This window comes from Mauremys mutica, chromosome 2 (assembly GCF_020497125.1).
Source record: "Mauremys mutica isolate MM-2020 ecotype Southern chromosome 2, ASM2049712v1, whole genome shotgun sequence".
Taxonomy (NCBI): Eukaryota; Metazoa; Chordata; order Testudines; family Geoemydidae; genus Mauremys; species Mauremys mutica.
In genome coordinates, this window is record NC_059073.1 from 299,561,548 (window position 1) to 299,574,665 (window position 13,118).

At 45.1% G+C, this 13,118-nt stretch overlaps 1 protein-coding gene across 4 annotated transcripts; it reads left to right on the forward strand.

Annotated features, from left to right (window-relative positions):
* The first annotated feature begins 1,991 nt into the window (after positions 1-1,991).
* LOC123365410 (mitochondrial glycine transporter-like) lies at positions 1,992-12,222 on the forward strand. Of its 4 annotated transcripts, none has more exons than XM_045008231.1 (8): positions 1,992-2,266; positions 2,790-2,970; positions 5,885-6,006; positions 6,825-6,909; positions 7,527-7,706; positions 8,633-8,801; positions 9,493-9,659; positions 11,750-12,222. In XM_045008231.1, the coding sequence occupies exons 2-8, from the start codon at positions 2,902-2,904 to the stop codon at positions 11,870-11,872; spliced, it is 915 nt and encodes a 304-aa protein (XP_044864166.1). In that variant the 5' UTR covers positions 1,992-2,266; positions 2,790-2,901; the 3' UTR covers positions 11,873-12,222. The 4 variants fall into 4 exon arrangements, with proteins under 4 accessions (XP_044864166.1, XP_044864165.1, XP_044864167.1 ...); XM_045008230.1 differs by having other exon boundaries at positions 2,894-2,970; XM_045008232.1 differs by lacking the exons at positions 1,992-2,266; positions 2,790-2,970 and adding an exon at positions 4,099-4,293.
* The last annotated feature ends 896 nt before the right edge of the window (positions 12,223-13,118 follow it).

Here is a 13,118-nt window from a genome sequence, read left to right on the forward strand (position 1 = left end):
ATTATTTCCTCGTCTAAAACATTGTTCTTAAGTTTAATTTTACCAGTTAACACTTAGTAGGAGTCAGAAAGAAATCTCTGATGAGCTGTTTTACTGGAGATGGACAAGGAGATGACAAGATTTTGTTTTGCATTACCCAGCAGAAGACTCTCTAATGATTAAAACAATGAAGGAAGTCTTTGCAGATATGGCATGGAGTGGCATATTAGGGATTTATTTATTGATATGAATGTGCAGGCTATCTGGGTAAATAGTACTTCAGAGGTGGCCTGCAAAAGAAACCTGTTTGGTCTTCTGCACTTAGCTTGTTTAAGAAGTATAAATGCAACCTGAAAAATTTCTATAGGTTATTATTCAGCTTGTTTTTTACATTAGGAATCCAGACCCTGTCTCCACTGGAAGACTCTGAAGGGTGAAAATCACCCTTTGCAGAAGGCCACATAAGACCTAAGCAGCATATCAGGCCTAGGCTAAACAGGTTTTGTACAAATTTAACTATTTTTGATTAGAGATGTGACTTTGTGTGTGTGTGTGTATATAAACTGAAATTGTTAAATTGGTACAAAAATTGTTTGTAGCCCAAGCCTCAAGGGGAGAGGATCTGGGTTGGGGTGACAAGTCACTTACTCTGGAAAGCCATAACTGGCAGGAACTGGCATCATTTCTCTTCTCTTGCATCCTCACTCAGACCCTGTGCTCAGCCCCGAGGCTGCACCCAACAATTGGGTGACCTGATTATTAACTCTGATCTCTGTGGGGGACTCTTTCAACCTAGAAAAGCTATATACCATGCTCCTGAATTGACTGATCAAAAAAACCCAAACAAACAAAAAACCCACCTCATTTTCAATTCAATAGCAGTTAAGTCACATTCTACAAATTATATATATAGTCTCTTTAGGATGTTCCTTTTAACTAGTTAGCTTTATTATAGTACTTTCAGAAACTATTTTCTATCATGTTTTGATTTTATTGTCTGTATTACTTCTTATCAAGCACTTTGTTACAAGATCAAAGAAAATCAGCTCTTTGAGATTTGTATATTTTCCTTCACTTATAAATAAAATCAAACACCTTTCAAGAACTTATTGTGACATCATTTGTTTCTTTACCAGCCTTCTAAAGGGCATCTCCTCTTTGTTGTATTTGTAGAAGTACAGACTTCTTCTTAAAAACCAATTAAAACTTCACTATATAAAACCCAAATAAATCTACAGTTTAGCCTGCTTGTCTTCCTACTGCCTTGGAACAACTTGTGTAAAGGGGAAATTTCTTTCTAACGCTCAGTGGTAGGAGGTTGATTTATGCCTTGAATCAGGAGGTTTGAGCAAGTTTAACATAGATTTGTTTTTCCACACACAACTCTGGACACTAACAAAACTATCCAAAAGACATTATCCCTGATATTCCTGATTTTGTTCCATCATTCTGATTTCTTATGTTAAAGATCAGAGGGGTAGCCGTGTTAGTCCCATGCATCTGATGAAGTGGGTATTCACCCACGAAAGCTTATGCTCCAATACGTCTGTTAGTCTATAAGGTGCCACAGGACTCTTTGTCGCTATGTTAAAGATGTGACTGAAGTTTCCTTTTGTAGCTAATGTAAAATGCTCACATTTCTACAGTGCCTCAACCCCCTTTTCCTTATTAGGTTCTGCACAGAGTTTGCAGAAGCTGTTGCTTAGAAATTTTTCAACTGAAAATTTATCCCAGCAAAAACTGGGGTTGTCTTAAAAACTATTTTTTTTCAGGAAAATGTAATGTTCAATTAATTTGTTTTAGTGTTATGGCAAATTTTTGAAACAAAATTAAAACATTTTCTTTTATTTTGTTAAATTGAATTTTTGGTCATACTTACTGCAGTACCCAGCGTTAGCCGGCTGGTGTCGTCCGAGTGCTGTTGCAGGAGTGACTCCGGCATGGAGCGTGAAGCTGGCTATATCACGCCGGAAGCTGACTGGCTGCCAATACGCAGCTCCGGTTTAGGGATCTTACGTTGATTCAGAGGAGGCTGACATGACAGAGCTGTTATAACGACACTCTCCTGTATGCACCCACCAACACAAGGAAGAGCAAAGTGAGCAACCTGGAAGCACACTGGGGAAAAAGACTAGCAATCTGGCGTTTTCCCGAAAGCAGAGTGCAAACTGGCTGAAGGCTAGCAGCCTGTATGCGGACTACTAACGAAAGCCCAGCCACGGCCGTGTTAGGTGTTGTGGAAATGCATATGTAATATCACACACACGAGGATTCCTGGAGTTTAAAGGTGACTATAGTCATTTGTTTTGTTGTAAAATCTGACCTCGGGAAGGCCAGGTAAAGATTGAGAAGGAGCACTTGAGGAGATAAGCGTTTGGGTACCCCTCTCTGGGAAGTATTCTAAAACAAGAAGTATTTACAAGAATTTCAATACAAAGACTTAAAAATGCAGGCACCTCATGGGGGTGAAACTGCTTAATGAGGGAGGAAATAACCAGATGGGAAAGAAACTGCAAGAGCAGAAAAGGCAGAGAAATCAAGGAACTTTGTGCGCGGGTGTGTACATTTAAATATTAACAAAGAGAGTAAAATAGTTCCCATTTTTTCAGGGTAGTTTCTATTTTTCTGGGAAATCCGAAGTGCTTTGTTTTCCTGTGTTGCTCTTGAATTGCAGATGTGCCTTTTTTCTTTAAAAAAAAAATCACCAAATTTGAATTGAGTTTGGAATTAAGTGGCCTCCTCCCAGATGTGAAGAGGATTTACCAGAAATTATGATCACTTAAACGCTCACAACCTTTGTTTGCTTGCAGGCCTCTGTTCAGACCCAGTTCTTTCCTATCTCCAGGAAGGAGAGGGTGGGGGAAACATCTATTTAACTACTTATAAAGCATCATCCCCTCATTTCTGTGTCCAGCTTCTTAAATGATCCAGAAAATCAGGCCTCCGTTGCTCCAGTCTCAAGATGTAGGAGAGAAGATGGAAACACTAATGGTAAGGAAATGGAAAAGGGTGATGGGTGTGGTTTTGTTTGAATGCCACAATCCCTGGAATTGAAAATCTGGAGAAGGGAAGGAACGACAGTGATGTCCTGTCATCCTGAAAAAACCCAGTGTATATTTGTCCCTTTAAGAGTCAGCTTTGCATGCTTGTGTTGGGTATTGCAGGATTTTTCTTACTGGAAACTAGGCGAGTTCATGTAGAGAAATCCAGTCTTTTCAGTTCAGAAGAGATCACATGGGGTTCTTGGACATTAGGGCTGCAGTTCGGTATTACAGGTTGCATGGCTTACAGTGGGGAGCAGTGCTGAGTGTTGTAGTGTGTGTAGAGGGTATGCAATATGCATTGTGATATGTGCAAGGCTGCACCATGACTGGAGCCAGAGAACTTGTGTGTCACATGGTGGAGTGCAGTTGGTGTGCCTGGTACTGGGATGCAGTAGGAGAACTGCATGGCATACAGAGAGCGGCAGTGCAGAGCAGTAGAGGTTGTATAGCAATGAGTTACAATACCACGGGGACTATATGGTATATAATGGGGGTAAGTCCAATGAAATGTCTTGTAGAGGCTGCATGGCACATGGGGAGGCTTTGAAGCATACTGACAATGTCTTGGGGATTGCAAGGTATAGCATGCATGGGAATGCAGTAGTCGAGTGTCAGTGTATGGGGAGGATTGTGTGGTACTGCATGATGCACAGGACAGTGAGATCAGGGGAGGCTGCATGGGACAGGCTGGAGGGTAACGCAGCACACACAGACGGGTGCGGGGGTGGTGAATGGTACCAGTGCAGTGCATTGTGGGATTGCAGGGGCAGAGGAGGGTGCGGGAGGTTTAAGGATTGTCGCAGTGTGTATGGGGGGAGGGTGCGGGGCGCTACAGGCTGCTCTGAGCCGCAGGGCAGAACGCAGCCCGGCCCGGAGCGAGCCTGGCATGTAGCAGCGGCCGCCTCTCCCGCTCAGAGCGGGAGGGAAAGAGTTAACAGAACTCTGGGTCCCTCCCTTCTCCTGATTGGCTGGAGCTCTCCTACCGTGATTGGCTGGCTTCGGAGGGGTGCCTCTGACATCACTGCCTTTGCCGGCCGCTGCCGTAAATATCCGGGCGGGCTCGCAAGTGGCAATGAGGAGAGTGATTGGTGTGGCTGCGGGCAGAGCCTCTGAAATTACCGGTGCCCCAGGCCTGCGATCCTAGCCCCTGTCCCAAGCTAAGCAGGGCTAGGCTGGGCCGGGACGCGGATGGGGGACCCCAGTCCCCTGCTGTGGTCTTCTGTCAGGCCCAGCCGGGCGTGTTCCTGTCCTGGCTGAGTGGAGTGGGTGGGTCAGTATTTGGAGGGGAGAATCCCTCTGCTCTCTCCCGGTGCCTTGTGCTGGGCCAGACAGGGTGTACAGGAAAACCAGGTCCTTAAGGCACCTCACGTGCACAGTGTGTAGCCTTTTGAGTTTTTTTTCCTTTCCCCACAAAAGAGCTCGTAGTTACCATAATGCCTCGGCGAGGCCACTGCCAAGACAGAATGGGGGAAAGCTTATTGTTTATGGCCTGTACTTCGTTTAATACAATAATGATGATAATGCTTGGGGAGCCTCACGTGGAAGTCTGGTGATATCCATTAGTGAGAGAAAGATGCTCTAAACTAAATATTAGAAGCCACTTGGATATAAAAGACTTATTATTACAGCTAAATACACATCAAGAGAAGCTGAAAACATGATCGCTAGTCATGAGATTCTCTGGTGTGTCCGGGCAGTGTTATGTTAGTAGGATGTGTTTTCTGACGTGGCTCTGTGCGGAGGGCACAGGGGCTCTTTGTCTCTTGGGAATCATGTGAGGTGGTTTTATTTAAAGTAAGCCTGTGGCTTGCTTTGTGGCTTATGCTTAAGTCCTCTCTGGATCAGGAAAGAACCTACCTCAGGAGCAAGATTTGGAGCTGAAGGAGTGGGGTGAGGAGAAAGAGAGGAAAATTAATTAACTCTGCATTTCTGCAGTCTCTCCATCTTCTGCTGAGAAGACATTATACTTTTCTTTGAGCACATCCCAACACCCTCCAAGTAACTCTTCACTTTTTAGCATCTGCTTGGTAGAGCAAGAATTATTTTTGGATTTCTCTAGCCTGCTGTGTATTCTATATTTTGCATTGCAGCTGTCCCTTTCACCTGTGTAGATGCTATGATTGAGGTCTATAAATCATGACAGGTGTGAAGAAAGTAAATAAGGAAGTGTTATTTACTCCTTCTCATAACAGAAGAACTAGGGGGTCACCAAATGAAATTAATAGGCAGCAGGTTTAAAAACAAACAAAAGGAAGTATTATTTCATACAATGCACAGTCAGTCTGTGGAACTCCTTGCCAGAGGATGTTGTGAAGGCCAAGACTATAACAAGGTTAAAAAAATCCCAACTAGATAAACTCATGGAGGATAGGTCCATCAATGGCTATTAGCCAGGATGGGCAGGGATGGTGTCCATAGCCTCTGTTTGCCAGAAGTTGGGAATGGGCGACAGGGAATGGATCACTTTGTGATTACCAATTCATTCCCTTTGGGGCACCTGGCATTGGCCACTGTCAGAGGACAGGACACTGGGCTGGATGGCCACTCTTATGTTCTTATGCCAATACCTGCTTTTATTCTGTTCTGTTGAGGTCCTTGTACTGCACTGTACACAATAGTGAAGAGGAAATCCATGAAGATAAATTAAAAAGCACTTGTAACACCTTTCACGCAGTGTTTGTGTATACACTTCAGAAGGTTTTAGGCAACTATTCCTGCACACTGAATTGCTATCGCTCAGTGTTCATCCCCCAAATGCTTCCCCCTGTCTTCAGAAATCCCCTACAGAACTAGTGAATACTCGTCTCCTCCTGCGCTGTTTCCAGTTAAGTCTTTTTTTAAAGCCAGGACTTCTCTTTCAGATGCATCCAGTGCTAAAGGCCTTTGTGTGCGGTTCCATCAGTGGGACCTGCTCCACCCTTCTCTTCCAGCCCCTAGATCTTCTTAAAACCCGGCTGCAGACCCTGCAGCCTTCAATCAATGGGTAAGTGCTTGAAGCTTCTGCTGTCCGGGGTGGCGTGGCGAGGGGAAGTGGGGTGTCTCATTTTCTTGCTGGCCAGGCCCTGGAGTTGAGGGCAGGATCTCAGTTAGTGTTGCTAACAGCTGGGCAGGCAGAGTAGAAAGAAGAGCTTTATGGAAATTGGGGTATGTGTGTGGGAGGGGAGGTACTTTGAAGGAGCCTACAAAGTGAAAGATGGTAGTGAGACCTTATTCTCATGAGCGCTACTCTAATGATATTCAGCCATAGCATTGGGAGGTATATAGCTGAGAGCACTGCATACATTCTTGAAGCAGCTGTCCTAGGTAGGCCCATGTGGTTTCACTAATGCCCAGCATGCTCTGGAAAATCCCATATGACTGCTACATACCTTTACCCCATGGGGAGCTGGTATGTCAATATCTAACCACACTCTTCCTCTTGCCTGATATATTCATCCATGACCCTATCTATTGTTAATCTACAGTCGCTCCGGTGCTGATGAACTATGATGTCACTAATAGTAGATTGTGATATCATAGTTGCTTCCATAGTGGTGATGCTAAGTATGCTGTCAAAATCCATAGATAATCCCAGTGGGAGTGATTGTGGCATTGTAAATCATGGATGGAGGCAGCATTGAATGAACAAGGAAGAACAGGCTGAATAGAGAGAGAACTTCTAAAGGTGCTATAGCTAGCACACAGGTGTATCTCTGGAGCGCTCTGGGTGGGTGAGGGAGGACTAGAGCAGGGCTGTAGGGTTGGTCCCATGGGGTAACAGCTGCAGTATATCATTTAATTCTTTTCTTGTTTTCCTTCTAGGTCAGGTCATGTTGGGATGGTAGCTTTGTTCATTAGGGTTGTTCGCACTGAAAGCCTCCTAGGGCTTTGGAAAGGGGTCTCACCAGTAAGTGATTATTTTAACCCTGACTTTTTCTTACCTAGCTTGTGTTAGTAAGTATGGTTTAGAATTTTAAAGGTATTTAAATGTTGCTCCGCTCAGTGTTGCAAGGCTGAAACGACTTAGATGTCTGTCCTATTTTCAAAAGTGACTTAGGCACTTAAGAGCCTAAGTCTCTCTCACTGAAGGGCAGTGGGTCTAAGGTTCCTAAGTGCCCAAGTCACTTTTGAAACTGGGAGGCATCTGTCTATGTTACTTAGGCCATGCAATGCTGAGGGGAAGACATGTCTAATAAGTATCTATACAAATCTTGGCCTATATATCTGTAATGGCTGATGCATTGGCCTAAGCCTGTTTCAGTTCCTGAATGTGCATGTAGTTGGGGATGGAGGCTTTGGGTGAAATCTTGGCCCCATTGAAGTCAATCGCAAAACTCTGACTTCAGTGGAGTCATGATTTTGCCCTACACCTCTTCTCCTTTCTTCAGAGTACCAGCTCTTTCTTTTCAGTGACCCTCCCCGGGGCCTGAAGCTTCCCAGCCAGTTGAACGATCCCTTGTATTAGTGTTCTGTAGTCTGTTCTCGCTCCCTTCTATTTTCTCTCCATTTTTCACTCTTCTGCAGTCCTTCGCAAGATGCATCCCTGGGGTCGGGATTTACTTCAGCACCTTGTACAAGATGAAGCAGTACTTTCTCTCAGACCGGTCCCCCACAGCCCTAGAGTCTGTCTTTCTGGGTGTTAGCTCCCGTACAGTAGCAGGGGTTTGCATGTTGCCCATAACCGTGGTGAAGACACGATATGAGGTGAGTGTCACAATTTTCATACTTCTAGAACTTTCTGATGTGTTGTGTTGTGGTTTCATACCCTCTCCTATAGCACAAAAAATTCATCTGTCTTGAGTATCAGGGACTGAGAAACTGAGATCCTATTTGCTGCTTCTATACTGAGTAAGGTGCTTAAATTCTGCAATGTTGGGTATGGTTTGAAACCTAGATGGACTGAAAAATTCTCCACGCTCACACACCTGGGGCAAGTAACTTTTTTATATTTTACTTGCTCAGCAAGAAATAATATTTTTTATCATAATCATCATGGCAGGAGTGGGGGAGAGTGGCTGTATCTTGGCTGTTAACACTCTTGCAAGGCTGGTCTGTAATATCTAGTAATTGTATGGTGTATATTTATTTTATATGTGTTAGTCCCATTTCACAGATCTGCCATGCAGGAGATAAAGTTCAAATTCCCTTCCTCATCTCTTGCATCATTGGTGGGGTTGCTGGGGAGGCACCATGCTTAGCTCTGTGAGGAGACTGGGGTTAAATCTTCCAGCCAGTGGAAATGGATGGAGTGGGAGAAGTAAATTGCTATAGAAAAAGTAGCTGATTAAAATATCAGTGCTAAAGCGTGTGGGAAGCTCTGTTGCTTATAATGTATCAAGACAGCTGCTCTCTGGCTCTGCTGTAATGTCACTGGAATAGTTCTTATGTCATCTCGTCTTGTGTATATACTTAAAAATATACTGTAAGTACAATATATGATTGGCCATGGGAAAGGAGAAATCTGGCTGGTTGCCCTTGTGGGTTTGAAGCATTTAGGAGTCGGAGGTAAGCGTACACCCCTTTGTGTGTAGAGAGGTGATTTCACTTCAAGGCTTGCTCGGTAATGATGTCCCAGCACAAGGGACCTTATATCTGACGTGTAGGTAACTGTTTTTGTGTGTCCTCTGCAGAGTGGGAAGTATGGCTATGAGAGTGTGTATGGAGCCTTGAGGAATATCTATCGGACAGAAGGGGCCCGGGGCTTGTTCTGTGGGCTGACTGCAACGCTCCTGCGTGATGCACCCTTTTCCGGCATCTATTTGATGTTCTACACCCAGACCAAAAAAGTTATACCTCAGGGTAATGCTGAATGTGGATGTAATAACACATAATGTGGTTCTTTCCTTTCTGTCCACATGCTTTACTTTGGCCTTTTTCTGATTAAATTGATCCCTTGTAGGGCTAAGGTGGGGCATTAGTGTTCCACCTGTAGAGAACTGGATGCTCACGTTCTGGAGGAGTCTTAAATGAAAATGACCTGGGCCTCACGTTGGTGCTCAGGGAACTCTGGTCTAGATTGCACATAGAATGCATCATGCTTCACAGTGATCTGTTTGCCTACAAGCAAAGTATGAGACAGATACTTCTGGGATGCAGTTACCAAGCAAGGGGTACTGTGAGTTAGGGATGAGGAGTTGGCAGAGCTGTGCACATTGTATAGTTCCCCAACACTCCTGCAATCTCTGCTAAATTGAGACTTGCCTGATTTTGGTGTGAGAGCCTTCTCCTCTGCAACTTCTGCCCTCTAAAACAGCCTTTCTTTAGCTCTGTGTGTCTGTCAAATTCAGTCCCAATGGAAGTGATTTGTTTAGCCAAAATTAGCATTGGTGTCTCTATTTGCTAATCTCCTTTGAAAAGTCTCTTCCTCAGTTATCTACTTTATAATTTGGTAACTATTTAGTTTGGGATACAGCTTCTAAGAAAGTCACTATCTACAGAACAGAATTGTACTGTATTATGTCTGACTAAGCTGTGTCTTGCTCCATTCCAGACCAGTTTGATCCAGCACTCACCCCCTTAGTGAACTTCAGCTGTGGAATCTTTGCTGGAATCCTGGCTTCATTGGTGACACAGCCTGCTGATGTAATCAAAACCCACATGCAGCTGACACCTGAAAAGTACCGCTGGACGGGGCAGGCCATTGCCTTAATCTTCAAGGTGAGGCTGAGAAGATTGTGTGAATGTAACTTCAGTGCTGGTCTCTTCACCAGAGATGCAGATTTGATAAAAAGGTTCTCGCCTTCATCTCTAAAGCAGACCTTCAAATGAGTTATTACTAGGTATACTGCTGTGAACGCAGTGTAGCTTCTGAAATGCTTCCTCTGTGTTATGCTATGGGAGATTGAACTTTTCACCTCTCGGTCACTGGTTCACATACAGCCTGGGTCAGTAGTGACTGAAGTTACTCCCATCTGATGACTGGTTGGTGGTCTGAGTCCAGTTCCCAAGGGGCAGATATCCATATCAGCGTCCAACACGCTACTGTTGCTTGTTTCTTGCTCCTTCTGAGCGGTATGAAAATTAACGTGCTAGATAACTTCTCCATCACCTGGTTATTCCTGGTGCTCCACCATCCTTTACCTATGTTCACAGAACAAATCCCATGGAAAAGCAAACACGCTCTCTAGCTGAGTATGGGGAGTGAGTGAATAAAAAGGGGACGACAGTCATACGCATTTGGGCATGTTACATTCACCCCTCACATGTAATCTAACTTGTATCCTGAGCCATCGTATGACCTAGAGGTTTCACTTCACCTTTCTTCACTCCATTATAGAGCACTTTTACCCTTAGACTGTTGTTAATCAAATGTACTTACTGATTTCACTTCAATTGTGTTAGCAAATAACCTTGCAGGATCTGATTGTACCCAGTCCTGGGCTGCTGACATCCATGGCTTATCACTGTAGTACTCCTGTGATTGCCAGACTGAGGCAGGAGGATTTTTGTAATATGCTGCGTTATAAACATGAGCTTCAAGGCTAAATGGGCTATAAAACAATTATCTGTCCTTTGAATACTAGCAAGAAGTGAATGTACAGATTTGTTTTCCAAGGAACTGGGTGGGGATGCATGCAGTGGATACCCCAGTGGAGCACTCATGGACCTGTATTTGGCCCCCGAGTTGTATGTCCATTGGATGCTAGCCCAAGATGTGATTCACAACCCCTGTGATGCAATGCTAGGGGATACACAACATCAAAGTTGGGTTACAGTTGTCCTGACATTGGGTTACCTTGCTGATCAGATGACTCTTGGCTAGACTGTTTCTTTGTTGCAAGTGAGAGCCTGCAAAATCAGAATGAAAGATCTGGAGCTGAATTTTGCTGCTCAAGTCCATATCAATCCTCCTCCCTAAAGTTTGGGTCTGTTTAAATCTGGATTTTAGCCACGCTTCTGCTTAGACTCTATTTGCTCCCATTCAGAATTTCTCTTTCTGCTCAATGAATGTAAATCCTAGGCAGAGCTTTAAAAATACTTGTGGGCAATTCTCAGGGGTGAAAGTAAAATTGAAAACTTACTGGTATGGGGGCCGGCTCCGCGCCTCCTCAGCCCCTCCCCCCCCGAAAGGGCTGGGCCTCAGGCAGAAGGGGTGGGGCTGGGAGGGTCAGCATCCCCCAGCCAGCCCTTCCACGCTGCCTGGCCCGCGCCGCTCGGGGCTCCAGCGGTGATTTAAAGGGCCCGGGGCTCTGGCCGTCACTGCCACTTCTGCAGAAGCAGCCAGAGCCCTGGACCCTTTTAAATCACCAGCCCAGGGCAGCTGCTCCTTCCCCCCCCCCCCCGGTTGGCAGACTGGGGGGCACAAATGGGGCAGTGATAATAAAATGCTGCCGCGGCAGCGCTTTAAGCAGAGTCCTTTGTCGTGGCTGGTGACTATATTAAGTGACCTGAAGTCGTTTTCTTGTCCTTTTCCCCCTTCCCCCCCCCCCCGGGCAGAGGTGGGGCTTTCCCTTCAGGCCCTGTGGTTCCCCTCCCTCTTCTTACTGTTCTGTAATGTGCCTCACGGTATAGCAGCTGTCCAGTAACTTCTGGTCCTTCATCAGCAGGAGTCACTGCAGTTGAGTGATGCTAGAGATCCCTTCCCTGCGGCTGTCCCTCTGGCTGAGTGCTATGTGAGCATGGATTTCTCAGGCACTAGGGACTAGTACAGAATGTATTTCAGTGCAGCCATGGATTATGCCATCCAGTAGATGTCTAGGAATTAAATGAAGTGAGACAGCTGGTGTTTGTTTTGTCTCGTCCTGCAGGACTATGGACTGGTTGGCTTTTTCCGTGGCGGCGTCCCCCGTGCCCTGCGGCGCACTCTGATGGCAGCGATGGCATGGACTTTATATGAGCAGATGATGGCAAAAATGGGGCTGAAATCCTGAAGGACTTGTAGTGGAGGAGACCAGCCTAAGCCCTTCTCCTGCTCACCTGGATCAGCTGGTGAGATGTGATTTCCCAGTTCTGTGCGGGTGGATCTTTGTTCCACAGTGGTAGAGTGATAACGATTTCTGATCCAGGGGACTAGGCTGCAAAACTTGCCCTCTCTGACACAAATGCAAGTAGCAGAGAGAAGGTTTTGACTTTGCATCGTCAGAGTAAAGCATTCCAGGAGGACCGTATCATTCAACTTCCTTGGAAGATGGGAGGGTTTCAGTGTCCTACGAACTACATGGTTACGGTAAAGACCGTTGAAAGAAACTCCTTCAGAATAGTCCTATGTGCCCTGAGAAGCCAGCTGAGGCATTTGGGGAAGAAGTGATTGGACTTGGACTACAGAACTCTGCAACTTTCTACCCTGGTGGCCTGGGATCATAGACTGGGCACACCATGTGCCATCTGACACTCGTCCAGTTATCTGTCAGTGTATTTTGCTTCTGCACCCACAGGGAAGGCATAGAGGAGAATGCTACGAGGGGCACCGTGTAACCATTTGTTTCAGACATTGCTTAATGTATTAGAGTGAGAAAGGGGGAAATGTATCTGAAAGGAATGCTGGGAAATGCAGTCTTACCATACCTTGCACAGTAGCTTTGATGTTGGATAACATAGCTGGGAACCTAACTGACATCTCCGTTGTGGCTTGCAGCAAAGGCCATTACACCTCTTCCCTTGTGCTTTAGATTGTATTTCCCACGGCATGACCCAATGTCTTGGAAGAAGACATTTTCCACTGGCTTTATTCTTTGTCTATAGGCATTTGTTATGCCTACCCACATGACTACAATGGCAGGGCAAAAGCACTGACTGGCTTGAAATATGACTTAGCTAAGAAAGATGGAAGGCCAGAAAAAGGACTTGAGAAATGGAGTCTTTTTTTGGAGAAACTCCATTTGCAGTCTTTCTGTAGCAGCTGTTTTTCTTGCACTGTTTAAATTGAGCTGCAGCTTTGGACCATTATCCAGGTTTAACTCCAATGGATGTAAATGCCTCTGTAATAAAACATATCATGCAAGAAGGTTGTATTCTACACTGTCACTTACATTTGTAGCTGCAAAATGGACTAGCAGCTCCTTTCTCTTTCTTCCCAAGGGAGGGCGGGCGGGGAATCTTTTGGTCTTAGTTTCAGTGCCTTTCTTTTTTTTAAAAAAAAACACTAGGACACCTAAGAAACGGATGGAAAACAAACTC

Coding starts and splice junctions, on each gene's coding strand:
- LOC123365410 (XM_045008231.1), top strand. CDS start 2,902: ATGATCCAGAAAATCAGGCCTCCGTTGCTCCAGTCTCAAGATGTAGGA. Junction 6,007..6,824: donor CTGCAGCCTTCAATCAATGG/GTAAGTGCTTGA, acceptor TTTTCCTTCTAG/GTCAGGTCATGTTGGGATGG. Junction 7,707..8,632: donor TGGTGAAGACACGATATGAG/GTGAGTGTCACA, acceptor TGTCCTCTGCAG/AGTGGGAAGTATGGCTATGA.